The sequence below is a fragment of the Rhinichthys klamathensis genome, unplaced genomic scaffold, assembly GCF_029890125.1.
Source record: "Rhinichthys klamathensis goyatoka isolate OS25496 unplaced genomic scaffold, OSU_Roscu_1.1 h1tg000269l_1, whole genome shotgun sequence".
NCBI classification, from domain to species: Eukaryota; Metazoa; Chordata; class Actinopteri; order Cypriniformes; family Leuciscidae; genus Rhinichthys; species Rhinichthys klamathensis.
The window spans coordinates 2,913,233-2,930,663 of record NW_026606789.1 but is presented as its reverse complement, the minus strand read 5'-3'; the positions used below and the strand labels follow the sequence as shown (position 1 = coordinate 2,930,663).

Sequence of the window (17,431 nt, the reverse complement as noted above, 5' to 3'; positions counted from 1 at the left end):
CATATTAATATTATTATTAAGCATATTGAATGGCTCCTAACTCTGTGCTGCCTTATTTGTTTATTTATTGTAAGCATAATATTATTAGCAAATTATAAGTAATTATAATTTACATTTATATCATTAAATAATATTCAAATAATTATTTAATTGAATAATACATTGAAATTATACAATAAATTTGTGATAAATTAAATTAAACAATAAATAAACTTTCAATTATTTATATTATTGTTTTATAATTAGCATTTTATTTTAGCAAGTCTTTAAATGAAAATATTGTTTCATTTGTAATGAATTGAAGGAAAACACTTTTTACATTTGGAGATTCATGAATGTATGTTTTTGGTATGTTTGTGAATTTCTCAGTCGTGGAAGCTCCGGGCGGGAGCGCAATGACAAGCCATTAAGTGTGGGTCCCGCCCGGACAGGGCCCATCTCGGTGGGTAGCAGCAATAAGGATGCTCCCGAGGAGTCGGTCCAGGAAGTGTTCCGCAGAGACTCTAATGCCTCAGACACACCCAAGCTGCCCGCCAGCACTGCGGACAAGAGCAGACTGGACCATAGCCAATCCAGGGAGTCTGGTAAGCTGCACGGAGACCCTCACACACATTATGATGATGTACAAAATGTGTTGTTGGTTACAGTAACATGAAATACCTGGGAAGAAAACTAAATACTGTCTCTTATTGCAGCTGTTAAACTTGAAGTACTGTCGGGACCCTCTCCAGATAAGCCTGGATTTACAGAAGAGGACATGGGGAGGCGGTCCAAGTCCATTATTGATGAGTTTTTGCACATTAATGATTACAAGGTTTGTACCATTTTTTTTAATCACCAAAAATGGCATTCTATATATGATGTATTAAACTCTCAATCCAGAATGGCAATTGAGGTTTTTCTAAGCATCGCATACTTGTGTGCAGGAGGCAGTGCAGTGTGTGGAGGAACTAGAGCAACCTGCCATGCTCTATGTGTTTGTGCGGGTGGGTGTGGAGTCCACGCTGGAGAGGAGTCAGATCACGCGAGACCATATGGGTCAGCTGCTCTACCAGCTCCTGCAGGCTGGAATCCTCCTCAAACTTCAGTTTTTTAAAGGGTGAGATTGCAGCACTTTTAACTTTTTGAGTTCTGTTCCAAAACATAGTAAGCAGCATTACTATCTACTGTCTACTAAGGTCGCATGAAATAACTAATGTAATGACTAATCATTTAAAATTATTATAATCGATAATGAAAAAAATCACCAAAATATATCAAATTGAAATTTTGTTCATTTTATTTACTTTCTGCTTCAAAACAAGAAAAAATGTGCTATTAGCATGTTGCTAAGCGAATGTATATATGTCTAACTCTTTCCCCGTCAGCATTTTTTTTTTTAAAGTTGCCAGCCATCGCCAGCGTTTTTGATCATTTAAAAAAAAAAAATGTTGTTGAATGAATTTCTGAACATGCAATATATCAAGAACAGAGCCTCTGCTTTTAAACAAAAAAAGTTTTATTCTAGCTTCATGCATTCTTTTTTTATCAACACTTGAATGTGGGTAAGTTTTATAAAAAAGCACCATTTTGAACAAAAAGCTGAGAAAATGATTTTTTTCTTTTTTTCTCTCAAATACAACGTGTATAAGCAATGCTTTTATTGCTTGTCTGCTGCTTTTTTGCCTGTGTTTTGATCTGGAGATTCTCTACTCTTTCAGAAGATGCGTAATAGCGCACCCTGAAAAGCCGGAAAATTCCGTCAATGGCGGGGAAGCGCTGTCTAATAAATAACGGAAAATTCCGTCAATGGCGGGGAAAGAGTTAAGTGACATAAAATGACGTATAAAAGACTGTTTCCAGCCATTTATAGCACACCTTTAAGCTTAGCTTTTAAAAACTTGCGTGTACACTAAGGTCTATCGGCAACTGAGATTTTGATAAGTAGATAAAGTTTAGATCATGATTTTTCAGTTGTACCACAGCACACTGTGAGTGTATATTAGCACCGTTTGTTGTTTGCTTTTGGGATTTGATGGAGCGATTGGACCCAGAACTGGTGATGCCTGACATTTGACTTAAGCAGATACTTTAAAGCCCAAAGTATACTTCGGTTTTTATGTGTACACTAGGTTATGCATCTTAAATTTCATCATCAACATAAAATGTGTACTGTTCACATGCAGTCAGATTCTGTACCAAACTCTGTCCGCTCAAGCTATTTCTTTTGCACTAATTAAGTTTTTTAAATATTTTTATTAACCTTATTATTAAACTAATTATATAAAACTATATCAGTGCTCTACAGATAAACTGGTTATATGCCTTTATTTTGTCATTTAAAACTGATAGAAACAGATCCTAAGTCAGGAATAGGCAGCATCGGTCCTGGAGTCGCTGTCCTGCAGAGTTTAGCTCTAACCTTAATCAAACACACCTGAACAAGCTAATCAAGGTCTTCAGGATTACTAATGCTGCGTCCCAATTCGCCTACTTATACTATGCCCTAAAAGTATGTACTGTTTTTGTGAAGAAAAAGTACATACTTTTAAATGTGTGTGGCTGAAGAGTAGGTAAGCTTTGGGACATAGTACTTCATCATAATCGCGTCTTTAATGGATAGATCTGTCGCTTAGTTGCGTGCATCCTGTCACCGTTTAAACTGCCCTGTCAATCATCTTGTCACAGTTAAAATCCTCCACATTCAATCTAATTTAATTTCCTACCATTTCAGAGAGAAAAGTAGTAGGACGTTGATGTGCCAGTTGTGGGTCTTTCATGCGGAGAACTCTCCTCATGTGTTTGTAATTTGCATAATAATGCATTTAGAAGTTAATGACCAAACGTATCATTACAAAAGTTCACAATGCTATTTCAGATTAAATATAATGTGGATAACATTGAATAAATATATTTTCGTCAGGTTAGATACTGATTATGAATCACTCAAACCCTTTTATCTAAACCTTTCTACTTAACCTTCTGATTCACACATCCACCATGTTTGTAGTGTTTTAAACACTTTTTATTCGTGTTTGTAATCTAATCGTGATTCTAATCGAATCCTCGTCCAACGCGCAATCGATTGTGGGCGATATTAGCCGTTAGTACTGATAGTAACTGATAGTATGCGAATTGAGGTGCAGCATCCGGCTATAGGCAGGTGAGGGTTTTTTTTTCTCAAAAAGCTCAAATTTTTATGTAAGTATTTTTTGTTATTTAAGAATGTTTATATGTTTATCTAATTATTAAACTAATTATATAAAACTATGTTGTCAGTGCCATGCAAATTAACTGGATCTATGTCTTTATTTTGTTATATAAATTGATGGAAAAAGAGAAGGCCTAAAAGATTTACTATCCATTAATGCAGGCAAAAGCACACAGCAATGAAAGGGTTAAACTCTAAACCAGGGCTCGGCAACAGACGGGCCGCAAGCAATAATATCTGGCCCGCACCCGCAGCCAGATTATTTTGATAGCGGCTGGTTCTGAAATAGATCTGTCATGACAGCAACAGTTATTCACAATCACTTCGTCTTTAGTGATTTTGTCTTCAAAATAAAAGTACGAAAACGTTTTTGCAGCAATGTTTTATTTTGAGATGAATTGAGAGCTTTTAATTTGAAAAGGTCTGAAAGACATTCAAAAGAGTCTGTGGATCGCTTTGTTGCAGATGAGACACACCCGGCTTTGCATTCACAAAACTAAGTAGGATGAACGCATAGTTGTCTTTATATTCTTCTTTGTATGCCCTATTTTCACTGTCAACCTTTCCTCTTTAGACTCTTTGATTGTGCCCTTTTCTCTCACCAGCTAGCTTAAATGTTAACATCACTCTGCACATGACGTAATAGTGTACCTCCAGCACGCAAACAATAATAAAAAAAAAAATACAAATGCAGTTTAGTTCTTGAAGATGCCAAGGAATAATTTTGAGTGTAAAAGTAGGCTACGTCAAATAATTATTACAATAATTTATGCTCCATTGTGCAACAAGCAAATTAAAATGATACACATTTATTATTCTCAATATGGAAAGAGGAAATAAAACAGTTCGTTAAGAGCATGACTCAAACATGCCATTAATGGGCTTATTCAAGTCCTCTTTTATTTATTTATTTTGTTATTTTTATCCATTCCGCATCTCCCACATATTTGTGTTTTAGCAGGGCGGTCTGTGTTGCAAGTTGGTGAATGAAGATACTTGCCAGGTTACGTGTCACTACTGCTTTATTCATTTATCCAGTGTAAAACCCGGACACCGCCACACAAATGTGGCTTTTTGTTAATGACTGTCCTACTACAGGATTTAAAGTCCCTGTAAAGGCAATTCTAAAAAAAAATTCTAAACCCATTAGAAATGTTAGAAATGTATTGCTAAAACATATTACAAAGACTGTGAACTGTGAATTACTGAATTGTGGAGTTAGACCGTTAAACAGTTTTTCACCATTGCTATTTTCCGGATTTTTTGGGCGGGGCTAAAACGGGGCTCGATGACGCACTGGAGCCCCTGAGCTCCTGGACACGCCCCTACTTGATGACGCACTGAGGCCACTCAATCGCGACTTACTGTCAGTATTACTAGTTAGTACTACAGCCTACAGTTTGCTAGCTAGTTATGCCTTCGACACGGAAATGCGTAGGCTACTACCTGGATGCGATCATGTACAAAACAGATCGGTGTCTTTATTTAAATTTCCTAAAAACGATCACATCAAGTCAAGAAGAGGTGGATTAATTTTGTGAAGAGCCAACCTTGATGGAGAGCTGAGGATCACCGCCAACACCCGCCTCTGTAGCAATCATTTTACACGGGATAGTTTTATAAACTTTCGTCGGAGACTGGGATTCACTGATAATCCGCTGTTACTGGTGAATGGGGCCGAACCGACTATCTCCCGCCTCGGCCTTCATCTCCCCGTCCCGAAAGCAGTATCACAAATATCACCGTCGGCTGCTTTCCCGCGAGTGGGCGTGGTTTCAGCGCAGCCAGCGGACACGCCCCCAGCGTTTGAGAGCAGAGAATACTGCTCATTTTTTCAAGATTTTTATAGCTTATTTTATGTACTTGCCGGCTTTTTTTATCATTCAAATTTGTCTGGGTGGCTAATAACACATTTTTCTGTGGTGTGACAAACTCAGAACACATACTTAATTTTTACTTTACAGGGACTTTAACACTGAGTACCAGCTCACTACCAGTCACAAAAGACACTGTAACAGTCTGTCACAGGCAATTCTAGTTGCATTTTTTATCAATTCTATTTTTGGCCCGATGCCAAACTTACTTTCCGAACCCTGCTCTAAACCATCAAGTATAAAATTAGCCTGACACACACACACACACACACAGAGGCAGAGTGAGATCAAAGGATAAGTTGCAGACTGTTTACCAGTTTGTTGAGCCATAAAATTCAACATTTTAAACTGTGACAGAAAGTAGTATTTAATCGTCTAAATATATATATTCAAATCCAATAGCTAATAAAAGTAATTATGTCTGAAAACTGTTCTCAGGCTTTCCTCAACCCTGTTTAAAATAGGCCAATGCTGCCATCTAGTGGTTATACTATGTAGATTCTTTTCACTAGATAGCATGAAATCTGCATATCTGTTAACTTGCCACATAATGCATTAATTGTAAAAAAGAATAACATGTGTTTTATATTATTTTATTTAGAAATAAATGGTGTATACTTTATTATTTAGAAGATGTGAGACTCTTCCAGTTTCCCTTTTTGTCAGTACTTTAATTTCTTGCCATGGCAATACCGTTCAAGATATCCAATACCAGTTCGGAATTTAGCATCTTCTATATATTGGCATCAACTTTCTCTATCATGTTGAGAAAGTTTGGTATAAATCGTATGAAGCCCTTTTGAGCAATAGTTAAAAATTCAGTGCTTGATTAAAAAAAATCCACATTCAAACAAAAATAGCTGACTTCCTGTTGGTCAGAACTAATGACTGATAATTAATAAGTTGTAGCTCGATGAGAACAATCTTTGTACAGATTTTGGTGACTGTTGGTAAAACTACACATTAGGGTTATAACTTTTTGACTATTTTTCAAATAAAATAATTCCTGTATCTTAAAGGGATAGTTCACTTTGAAATTAATTTTTGGTATGTTTTAGCTTACCTCAAGGGCATCCAAGATGTAGGTGTCTTTGTTTCCGCAGAAGTTTCAATTTTGATATTTTTAGGTCAAACCGTTCTTGTCTGTCAGTCATATAATGCAGGTCTATGGTCACCACCTCAAAGAGCATGCACAGAGAAGTCCAAATTAAACATGATTTAATGACTCGTAAATATAAGTACACATTGATGGCCTAAGACACGAAACGAGCGGTTTGTGTGAGAAAACGAACAGTATTTATATAGTTTTTACCTCTTGTAACCAGGGGCGGATCTACAGGGGGGCAAGGGGGGGCAGGTGCCCCCCCACTCTAGAGCCGTGCCCCCCCAGCTGCCCCCCTAACTTTGATGATCCAAAAACTGTATTTGTAAAAACAACCTGCCACTATGTCCACAAGCTTCTCAAAACAGTGAACTAAACAATACATTTACCAAAAGTGAACAATTTAATTTTAAATTTTAAATATATTATTAGCCCCTCCCCCCTGCGTCCCTGATTCAAACGTGCAGAGCGGCGTTGGCGGCTCACACACACAGCGAGTCTGCTGCGGTGAGGTGGCCCTGCAACCCGACTGGAGAGAGTGAGCTTCCCCAGAGCCTCTGAAGGTGAAGTGAGTTTCCCCAGGTGTAGTTTAAACACACACGTTTAACTTAAAGTTACATTTGTAATGAATGTATTGTATACTAAAGACGATTCAGCATCAGCAAAAACAGCGCGTCTATTACGTTAGCCAAAATCAGCGGTCAATTCGCTCCCTCGTGATTTGTAAGAGCACTCTTCCCTTTGATTAGCCTAATTTTGATTTTAGTAAAGACAAGAACAGCTTAAGGCGAGACACAAAAACATCCGGGGTTTTTTCACTGTTTAATTTGAAGATTTTGGTCTATTTGTCTTCAATAACATGTCTTCTTTCAGACTTGTGGTGAAATTTTTTTTCCAAAAAAACACATTTAGGACTTTATTTTACTACACTTTGTCTATTTGCGTCAGTAGATTTCTCCTAAATTCAACAAAAGTTGTCGTTAAATCAACATGCTGCTCCACGATCGCTGCATGTCAATGTCATCACATACATCTCTGTTGGAAAGCTCTCTCTCCTGTACATTGTTGTCGTATCCAAATATGGTCATTTCCTTTTAATCAGCAACCAATCGTGAAAGTACAATGGGCATTTAACTCTAAAACCGAAATCTCATTGGCTGATGTCAATTTCTGACAACGTGATTCGTTCCGATGCATCATGTGACGTGCTCTGACATTTAGATATGCGTTTTTGACTGTTTTTCTGTTCAGTTGAAGGCCATAAATGCTGTGATTTAGGTGGTTTGTATTGTTGTTGCTAATGATTTGATAAGATATTGTGTCTGTAAATAGTTGTTTCCACTAAAAAAAGTATGATTTTTTACATTACAAATCTTTAAATGCTGTTTTCTCAAAATTAGTTTTTTGTCATTCTCCAGTACAAACATCTCAGCCTGTGTAGCACCTATGTACACCAAACTTTCCAGTTATACACTTAGCAGTATTCTGAAGATATTTTCAGAGGGATTTGTTAATAAATCATTCCTAAAAACCTTTGTAGTGTGTAAGGGCATGATTAAACAATAACGTTAATCATTTAATAATGATTAAAAGTGTTTTTGTGTTTGTTTTGTTAAAGCAATTCACATATAGGGATTCCCATGTACCGTCTACCCCTGCCACCCTGCCAAGACCTCTTGCCACCCCTTTGTCCCCCCATGTAAAATTTTCTAGATCCGCCACTGCTTGTAACCACAGCCACGTCCAAGTGATCTGAGGGCACGGGCGCTTCGGTCTGTGCGTTACAAGAGGTAAAAACGATATAAATACTGTTCGTTTTCTCACACAAACCGCTCGTTTCGTGTCTTAGGCCATCAATGTGTACTTATATTTACAAGTCATTAAATCATGTTTAATTTGGACTTCTCTGTGCATGCTCTTTGAGGTGGTGACAGTGAACAGTGAAAAAAAAAAAAAAAAAAAGGTCACCCCAGATAAAAAATTGTAACAACCATATAACAGAGAGAGAAAGATAGATAGAGAGAGAGAGAGAGAGAGAGAGAGAGAGAGAGAGAGAGAGAGAGAGAGAGAGAGAGAGAGAGAGAGAGAGAGAGAGAGAGAGAGAGAGAGAGAGAGAGAGAGAGGGGGAGCGAGGGAGCTTTTTGAGCAAACAACTCAACTTGATACTTTTTGATATTTGTTTCTGTAGCAATATATATCTCTAACCACTTGGCAGTCGCAGAGGACAAATTCCGAGTATGGGTTACCACACTTGGCCTTCACATGTCACTAAGTACTATGTAATATCGCACAAGTGATACTACCTTACAGAAGAACAAGGCCATCTGGACCAATAATCTAGTGAGATTTCAGCAATCACATAGAAGAAGAGGAAGTGTGCCTTTAGAAGAATCTTCACTAGAAGAAAAGTGCAGAATGCAACTCCAAATCAAAATGATTGGACAGTACCAGTTTATTGGAGTAGAAATCACAGGAAGAAAGGAGTGAATAGTGGAAATACCAAGAAGTAATCAGTGTGCCAAACATGAAATCAAAGTGATGGAGGAAATGTATGTTGCCTGCAGAAACAAAGATAAACTGCAATTTCGATTTATTCTAAGCAATAAGCAGTGATGTATAATAGACTGTACAATAGGGTTGTGCCGATAGACGATATCATCGTCCATCGTGATGGCTGACAGACATCACGATGTTAAGCCAGCATCGCGATCCCCCCCCCCCCCCCCCCCCCCCCCCATGTTTCCATGGTGACGCGTCATGCTTGGCACGTGATTCACCACAGCCAAAATAGCGCTGTATGACAGATGTAACGTTAGCGCTTTTATTTCTAAATATTAACAAACCTGATTACCATGTCATCAACTATCTTCTATTCCGATTTTCAAATACGTGTAAGTGAGTTTGTTTTGTTGTTTAAAAAACCTTTATAAATGATTTTGATCTGTAACGCGAGATGGGCGCCGTAATGTTTGTTCAGACCGCAGTTCAGAGATTCATGTCTGTTGGGTTTATTACAGCACGTGAATTCATCAGTTTCTCCCGAAATACATGGCCGGTGAACTGGGAGAAGAATATAGTTAACTTTATAGTTACTTACACTGTGTGTCTGATATGAATGAAATCCGTCGGCAAATATATTTGAATGGGTTGTAATTGCTGCTTCCATAGACACCATTGTGTATTTTACAAACTATAAATGTATTGTTTTGCTATAAATTATATGCATTTAAATGTCTGAAACCTAAAATAAACATTATGTGGTTAAAAACACTGAATAGTTGTGATATATATGACAAGCGCTGAGCGCGTTCGTCTCTGGCTCAGCGCAGCCACTGCGCGAAAGCACAGTTTGAATCTGGCAGTGATGTCACGTCACTGTACATTCGCTCCTCAGTGCTCAGCTGCTGCAGAGCGTGCCGACATCAAAATTGCTGATGAGATGTAGAGGAAAATATTTTCGCGTTGTGCCTACGCCTCTTAGCTGTTCTAAATCCACTGTAAAACACGGCTTTGCGGGGCTTATTGCTTAAGTGAAAAATTATAATGTTAGCCCCGCCCCTCCTCCCGATATCATCGTCCATCGCGATGTTTCACTGTACACATCGTCTGATGCCAAATTGGTAGACATTGCACAACCCTACTGTACAAATACTAGAACATTTGTGAGCTCTTTCCGATAAAAATGAGAGGGAGATTTCAAAGCATTTTGAAAGTGGCACACTTCCTGCTGCCAGTTGGTGGCGCTATGACTTTGACTCACAATAGACACATCCATGTGATTGGCCTTCTACGACGAACGTACAACTTTAGTTTCATCTAAATCAGTCAATGTATGCAGAAGTTATAACACACTTCCTGTTTCCCTTTTTTCGCCATAAATTCATTGCATATATTAAGGGCCCCTAAATTGCCTAAAAGTTTGAAAAAATGTTTTACCTTAGGAAAACAATAGGACCCTTCTCTCCTTAGGGCCTGGGCCCTAAATATAGACAGCAACAAGCCGGTCGCATTGACAAGCGTTTGTGAGGTGGTTAAGAGATACCTACAAACCAGTTAGTGTACAATTACATTTTTATTGGTCGGAACTTCTGGAATAGCGCAAACAATGGACAATGATGACATGTTCTAGTGTGCATGTATTAGGCGCCTGTATTCGTGCACACTATGGAGTATATTTGAAAGACTATGCAGTCAGCTGTTTGCATAAACTAAAGTGTTTTCATCCGAATTGAAGTATACTTTCAGTTTATGTCAGATATTGCTTGAAATCCTGTATTTTTTGATTGAATAGGGCCGTTTTCTATGAATACATTGAAAACTGAAAAAAAGTTTTAAAAAAACCTTCAAAAACAACTGCTTGGCAAAAAGAAATTCTATTCTGAGATTTTAATGCATTTGTTTCGTCCCCACAGGTTTTCTGAAACTCTTGAAATAGCAGATGATATGGCCATTGATATTCCGCATATATGGCTGTACCTTGCGGAGCTGGTGACCCCTGTGCTTCGAGAGGGGGGAATCTCTATGAGAGAATTATTTAGGTGAGTTTTTACCGCAGTGCTATTGGATTCAGATCAAACTTATCGGCTTTAGTAATTGCCTGTACACAAGTTTTGTTTCATTTGCTTATTTTGTTTCCGCAGTGAATTTAGCAAACCATTACTCCCTGTGGGAAGAGCTGGGATATTATTTTCCGAAATATTGCACCTTCTATGCAAACAAATGGTAAGCTAAAACACTTTAAGCAAACATTTTATTTGTTTGTGTTGCCATATTTATATTTAAAAAAAATCTAAGTGTGAAGATGGTGGAAATAAATGGATTGTGTATGATTCAGAGCCATAGGAAAGTAGGATCATTATGGAGGGACTCTGAGTTGAGCTGGGCAGATTTTATACCTGAAACAGAGGATGTGCACAGCTTCATCACAGAACATGTGAGCCTTCATTTACATTTACACTTCCTTTAGTCTAATATGTGCTAATTATCAAAACATTCACTCATCAAGCAGCTGTTCCACACTGAACGAGTTACATCTCTAATTTGACCTTCCAACAGAAACTAGACTTCACTCTTTCTGACGGCTCAAACCTTACCGAGGCTGTCTCTAAGAGAACACTCTCGCCTGAGGAACTGAACAAGCAACTTGAAAAACTACTACTTGAGGACCTGGCTGGCGATGAACAAATCTTCGACTGGGTTGAGGTAGATTTACAGCTGGCTCTTCAGGCTCATTTCATTGAAGGATGTGAAACTCTGTGAATGATCTTCTTATTGATGTGTGATCATTTATTACAGGCCACTCTAGATGAATCAGAAATGAGTTCACCTCCTTTCCTCAGAGCTTTAATGACTTCTGTGTGCAAGGCAGCAGTAAAAAGTAAGTGGCTCAGTCAGTATTTCTTTTACACAATAACAACTGAGAACAGTTCTGGGTAGTGAAACTCATAAAACAAATGGCCGAGCTGTAAATAACCCCAAAATTGTATTATATCAAGGATCATTAAAACCCCCCAAAATACTATCATTTACAATGTAATTTTCATACGGGTTTTCAACCGCCAATAATTGCTTGATGTCCAACTCATCTTTCTGAAAAATCTAAAAATCGCACTTTCCCACATTAAGTGAAATTAAAATGTAATGTAAATAAATCAGTTAAAAAAATTCAAATACATTTATATCTACAATCACTGGCCACTTTATTAGGTACACCTTGCTAGTACCGGGTTGGAGTCCCTTCGGAACTGCCTTAATTCTTCGTAGCACAGATTAAAAAATGTGCTAGAAACATTCCTCAGAGATTTTGGTCTAAATTGACATGATAGCATCCCACAGTTGCTGCAGATTTGTCAGCTCCACATCCATGATGCGAATCTCTCATCCCACCACATCCCAGAGGCGTGGATTGGCGTCTATTGGATTGAGATCTGGTGACTGTGGAGGCCATTTGAGTATAGTGTTCAAGAAACCAGTTTGAGATGATTTGAGCTTAATGACAAGCTGTGTTATCCTGCTGGAAGTAGCCATCAGTAGAAGGATACCCTGTGGTCAAAAAGGGATGGATATGGTCAGCAACAATACTCAGGTAGGCTGTGGCGTTCAAACAATGCTCAATTGGTACTAAGGGGCCTAAAGTGTGCCAAGAAAATACATCTGGCATCAACCCTAGAGATGGTTGTGCGTGAAAATCCCAGTAGATCAGCCGTTTCTAAAATACTCAGCTCAGCTTGTCTGGCACAAACAACCATGTCACGTTCAAAGTCACTTATAAATCACCTTTCTTCCCCTTTCTGATGCTCACCTGAATGTCTTGACCAAGTTGTGTGTGTGTGTGCATATTATAGATATATATAAAAATTGTGTGTGCACTACTACTAATATATTATATATTTAAAAAAAATGTAGAGGGAATTGCTTAGTAATATTTCATGAGATATTTCACCCAATGCAAATTGTTGTAACTATTTAATATTGTAGATAGTTATAAGGATTTTAGCACTTTGGCGTTGCACAGGAATTCTGATATTAGCGGGCAGCATCTTGTGTTTGCCTTTTATGTGGTCCAGTTTCTAATGTCATCATGTCAAACGCACAAATCTTGTCTTCTGCCTGCAGCCGATGGCTCCTCAAGCAAAGTGGACTTGACCATAATCCAGAGGAGGTTGCCTGTATTACACAAGTACCTTAACTCAGACACAGAGAGACAGTTGCAAGCACTTTACGCACTTCAAGCTTTGATAGTAAAACTGGACCAGCCTGCTAGTGAGTAAAACCGCTTTCACGTTCCCACTTAAACTCACACCAAATGCAATACTTGTTATATAATTTTAAATTTTTATTTATACATATTTTTATCTGAGCTCCCAGTATAAAAACGAACTGATAAATACGGGGGGTTTTTTCCATTTAATTGATTTAAATGTTGTTGTTTTTTTTAGTTTAATTTAGATACTTTGAGTGATTAACTTATAATTAAAATTGTTTTTGTTTTTTTTACAGATTTGCTCCGGATGTTCTTTGACTGTTTGTACGATGAGGATGTGATATCTGAAGACGCTTTCAATAAGTGGGAGGTCAGTAAAGACCCTGCAGAACAGCAAGGCAAGGGTGTTGCCCTGAAGTCAGTCACCGCCTTCTTCACGTGGCTGCGCGAGGCAGAGGAGGAGTCAGAGGACAATTGACGAGGGGACAAACGGACACATTTGCCAACTAGTGCTGAAGAGACAATGTTCACTGAAACAATAACTGCATCAAATTAAAATGTAACATAACAAGCAACACATTATGCATCAGGATGGATGGAGTGCAGCAAGATTTCGAATGGTACGGTTCACTGACATGCAGCGACCCTATGACGACTTACATTTGCTGGAGCACTAAAAACATGTATTATTTATAGAAATGTTGCATTTAAGTTTTTAATTTTTTTCTTTTGTTACTTTTAAAGAGGACATTAATAATACAAACATGCAACAATGAAACGAAATGCAAGTTCGGACTCATAATTTATTTTTTTTAAGAACAGCATACACAAAAAGGTATTTAACATTTGCAGATAGTCGCAGCGAGCAGTTATTGTGGATAGAGAAATAATGTTAATAATAGTTTTATTATTAATATAATGACAATAACAATTACTAAACACCTTCCGTGGTTTTCACATTGAGCACAGACAAGACAAGACCTGGTCTGAGTTTAGTACATCAGTAAGTGTTTAGTACATGTTTAAGGTTATCTCAATAACCATTCCAAATGTTCCTCTGCTTCAGCTTGCTCTTTGTGAAACATTTAATCGGGCAGGAACTATGCATTCTGGGGACTGCTGGGATCACACAATGAGAGCTCAAAATGGACTCGATGAGCAGATGGTGACGTGTACAAAACACTAAGGAGATGTTGCTGAACCTAAAGTGCTTGTTATTCTTCATACTTAGAGCAAATTTAAAGCTTGTAAATAAATGAAAGACAAAAAAGATTCATAAAAGTACAAAACTGGGGTGATGGTGTGCATTTTCTACAGTGTTGCCAGTGAGTACTTCGCTGGTTTCGTGTGACAATGGTCCCATGGCTCTTTATTTAGTCAACAGGTACAGTACCATTCAAAAGTTTGAGGTCTGTGAGATTTTTTTAATGGTTTTGAAATTGTTTTGTTTCTTATGCCACCAAAGATGCATTTATTTGATCAAAAATACAGTAAAACAGTAAAATTGTGAAATATTGTTACAATTATTAAAATAACTTTTCTATATCAAAACATTTTAAAATGTAACAAGGGGTCTTCCAAATGCTAATGCTTTACAATAAAGGCCAATTTACACCAACAAACAAGTTGGCTGTTGGATTTAAAAAATTTATGAAAAATGTTCACACTGCCCCAACAGACACCGACAAACTTAAGCACAATTCACACAGACAAACGCCAACAAACTTCGAGTCGAGAGAGTCTGACGGGTAAAAAAAAAAAAGAATCCTGTAACCAATTATAACCAATCATAAGCGCCGATCACAAGATAATCTCCATTCATTTTAACCAATAAAAATAAAAAATTGCAGCTTTCAGACACGACTTTCTTCTCGTTTTTATAGTTCATTTGAGGCCGTTTCTATGTCGTTAACTTAAAGCAGAACTAAGTAAGAATTCCGTTTTTGTCAAACAGCGACCCCTAGAGTCGCTGTGGAGTACTTGTACTGTCGTGAATAGCACTCACGCAGAGATGGCTCGCACTCACGGCCGGATCCCCTCCCCCTGTACACCGGTACCTGTTCAGTAGGATGGACGCTGTAACGAGTGGAAATAAGGTATGGCCCCTTTAAGAGCTGCGCGCGCCCTGCGTCTCGAACACCACATGTATACGGCGCCGCCGCGCCGGTTTAAGCCCCGTTCACACCGCCAGCGATTTTGTCGCTACATGTCGCTAGTCTCTGTACTGTGAAGTCGCTTGTGGGCGTTCGTAGTGCTGTCGCTCTAATGTTATTGGTTGACTGCACGCCTGGGCATATCTATACAAAATGCCACCAGAAGTGATATATATACAACAATATCATTTTAATTTGACTAGGAATTAGGCTCAAAAGAAACAGTATGCTGTTGGGAGAGTGTTTTTATATTACCACAGCAGTGTTCAGTGGATTAAATCATTTACAAGATTAACGATCGATGAATCAACAAATTAAACTCACTCATTCCGTCATAAATGACTAAAACGTCATTCGAATTTGACAAATAATCAATTTTCTTGTCCCTAATAGTTAACATAATGCAGGGGAAACTGTAAAATGAACTGCAGCAGTGCTAAACTTGCATCACAAAATTACAACACTCGAACTTTAAATGTATGAATTATGGGAAGCCGTTTTAACTTTTATTCATTTTCAGGATATGAATCCTTGATATCAACAATTCAATTTTCACTAGTTAAAATTATAATTATTGATATCAACAATTACATTTTTGATATCAAGAATACAATTGTTGATATCAACAATTGCATTCTTGATATCAACAATTGCATTCTTGATATCAACGATTGCATTCTTGATATCAACAATTGAATTCTTGATATCAACAATTGAAATCTTGATATCAAAAATGTAACTGTTGATATCAACAATTGTATTTTCACTAGTGAAATGTCACCATAGGCTGCCATTCAAAATCAATTGTTGATATCAAGAATTACATTTTTGATATCAAGAATTACATTTTTGATATCAAGAATTACATTTTTGATATCAACAATTACATTTTTGATATCAACAATTACATTTTTGATATCAACAATTACATTTTTGATATCAAGAATTCAATTGTTGATATCAAGAATTATATTCCTGATATCAAGAATTAGATTGTTACTAGTAAAAATGCGAATTCCTGATATCAACAATTGAATTGCTACTAGTAAAAATGTTTATTCTTGATATCTGAAAATGTATTATTGATATCAATATTATTTCAGATATCTAAAATGGCTTTCTTACTAGTAACAATCACATTCATGATATCAGAAATGAACATTGTCACTAGTGAAAATGTAATTATTGATATCAAAAATGAACATTCTTACTAGTAGCAATTCAATTGTTGATATCAAGAATAGACATTTCAACTAGTAACAATTTAATTATTGATATCAGGAATTCGCATTTTTACTAGTAACAATTGCATTCTTGATATCAACAATTGATTTTGAATGGCAGCCTATGGTGACATTTCACTAGTGAAAATACAATTACAGATATCAAGAATTCAATTGTTTATATCAACAATTACATTTTTGATATCAAGAATTCAATTGTTTATATCAAGATTTCAATTGTTGATATCAAGAATTCAATTGTTGATATCAAGAATGCAATTGTTGATATCAAGAATGCAATTGTTGATATCAAGAATACATATCCTGGAAATGAATAAAAGTTAAAACGGCTTGCCATAATGAATTAAACTCACTGAGACTGTCGACAGTTTCTTTCCCATGCCTCATTTTATTATATCCATGTATGTGGTTACAGTCAAATCATATAAACAGTGAAATCTCCCTCGAACTCCTCTGTCTTGCCTGCACTCGAGACGGTGACGTGAGCTCCACTGAAAGTCTACTTTCCTATTGGTTGTCGCTCGCGAAAATCGCTTCACATTTGCATAAAGTTGAAATTTCTCAACTTTTGTGTAGTACCCCAGAGTGCAGTCTGGACGATGGGGCGGGGCGACACTTTTAGGCGGGGCGACACGTGTCGCTCCGCCCACCCCCAATTTAATTGGTTTATAATACCGCAATCTTATTGGTGTAAACGATTCAGGTCTGAGCATGCGCATTCCTTAATGTACGATTTTGTGAATGATTTGGCCGTATCAAAGAAAAATTAAATGCTAACTTTAATCGTATCTTATTATCAGTTTACCATGGTAATTTTTGTTAATATCTATTGGCTAATACTTTATTATACTTAAGACACAGTATAGATTAAGTTATTGTTTAAAAACGAACGCTTGGTGACCCACTTGTACTTCAGGGAGATGTTTTACATTAGATTAGTGCGTCATTCACTTGGCTTCTTCATATTTCTATCAGGATCGATGGATCAGCACAAACTCGGGATTTTACGCAAATGATGATAATTGACTGTAAGAATGTAAGCAGCTGATTTTAAATTCTAAAGCATGACCGTTTTTTGTTGTCATTTTTTTAACGAGATTGTCCAATGCTTGCATTATTTATTTGGTACAAAGTGCAAATAAAATGTTTAATGGCAAACACGTTT

General features: G+C 37.2%; 1 protein-coding gene across 9 annotated transcripts in view; it reads left to right on the top strand.

Moving 5' to 3' along the window:
* Nucleotides 1–13,652, top strand: part of eif4g3b (eukaryotic translation initiation factor 4 gamma, 3b) — a 55,614-nt gene extending 41,962 nt beyond the window's left edge. For all 9 annotated transcript variants that reach the window (XM_056268187.1, XM_056268191.1, XM_056268190.1 and 6 more), the window contains 10 exons: nucleotides 370–584; nucleotides 696–814; nucleotides 927–1,099; nucleotides 10,579–10,704; nucleotides 10,807–10,888; nucleotides 11,001–11,099; nucleotides 11,222–11,368; nucleotides 11,462–11,543; nucleotides 12,782–12,928; nucleotides 13,166–13,652. In XM_056268187.1, coding sequence (XP_056124162.1) covers nucleotides 370–584; nucleotides 696–814; nucleotides 927–1,099; nucleotides 10,579–10,704; nucleotides 10,807–10,888; nucleotides 11,001–11,099; nucleotides 11,222–11,368; nucleotides 11,462–11,543; nucleotides 12,782–12,928; nucleotides 13,166–13,347 — 1,372 coding nt within the window. In that variant the 3' untranslated portion in view covers nucleotides 13,348–13,652. The remainder of the gene's footprint in view (nucleotides 1–369; nucleotides 585–695; nucleotides 815–926; nucleotides 1,100–10,578; nucleotides 10,705–10,806; nucleotides 10,889–11,000; nucleotides 11,100–11,221; nucleotides 11,369–11,461; nucleotides 11,544–12,781; nucleotides 12,929–13,165) is intronic.
* The last annotated feature ends 3,779 nt before the right edge of the window (nucleotides 13,653–17,431 follow it).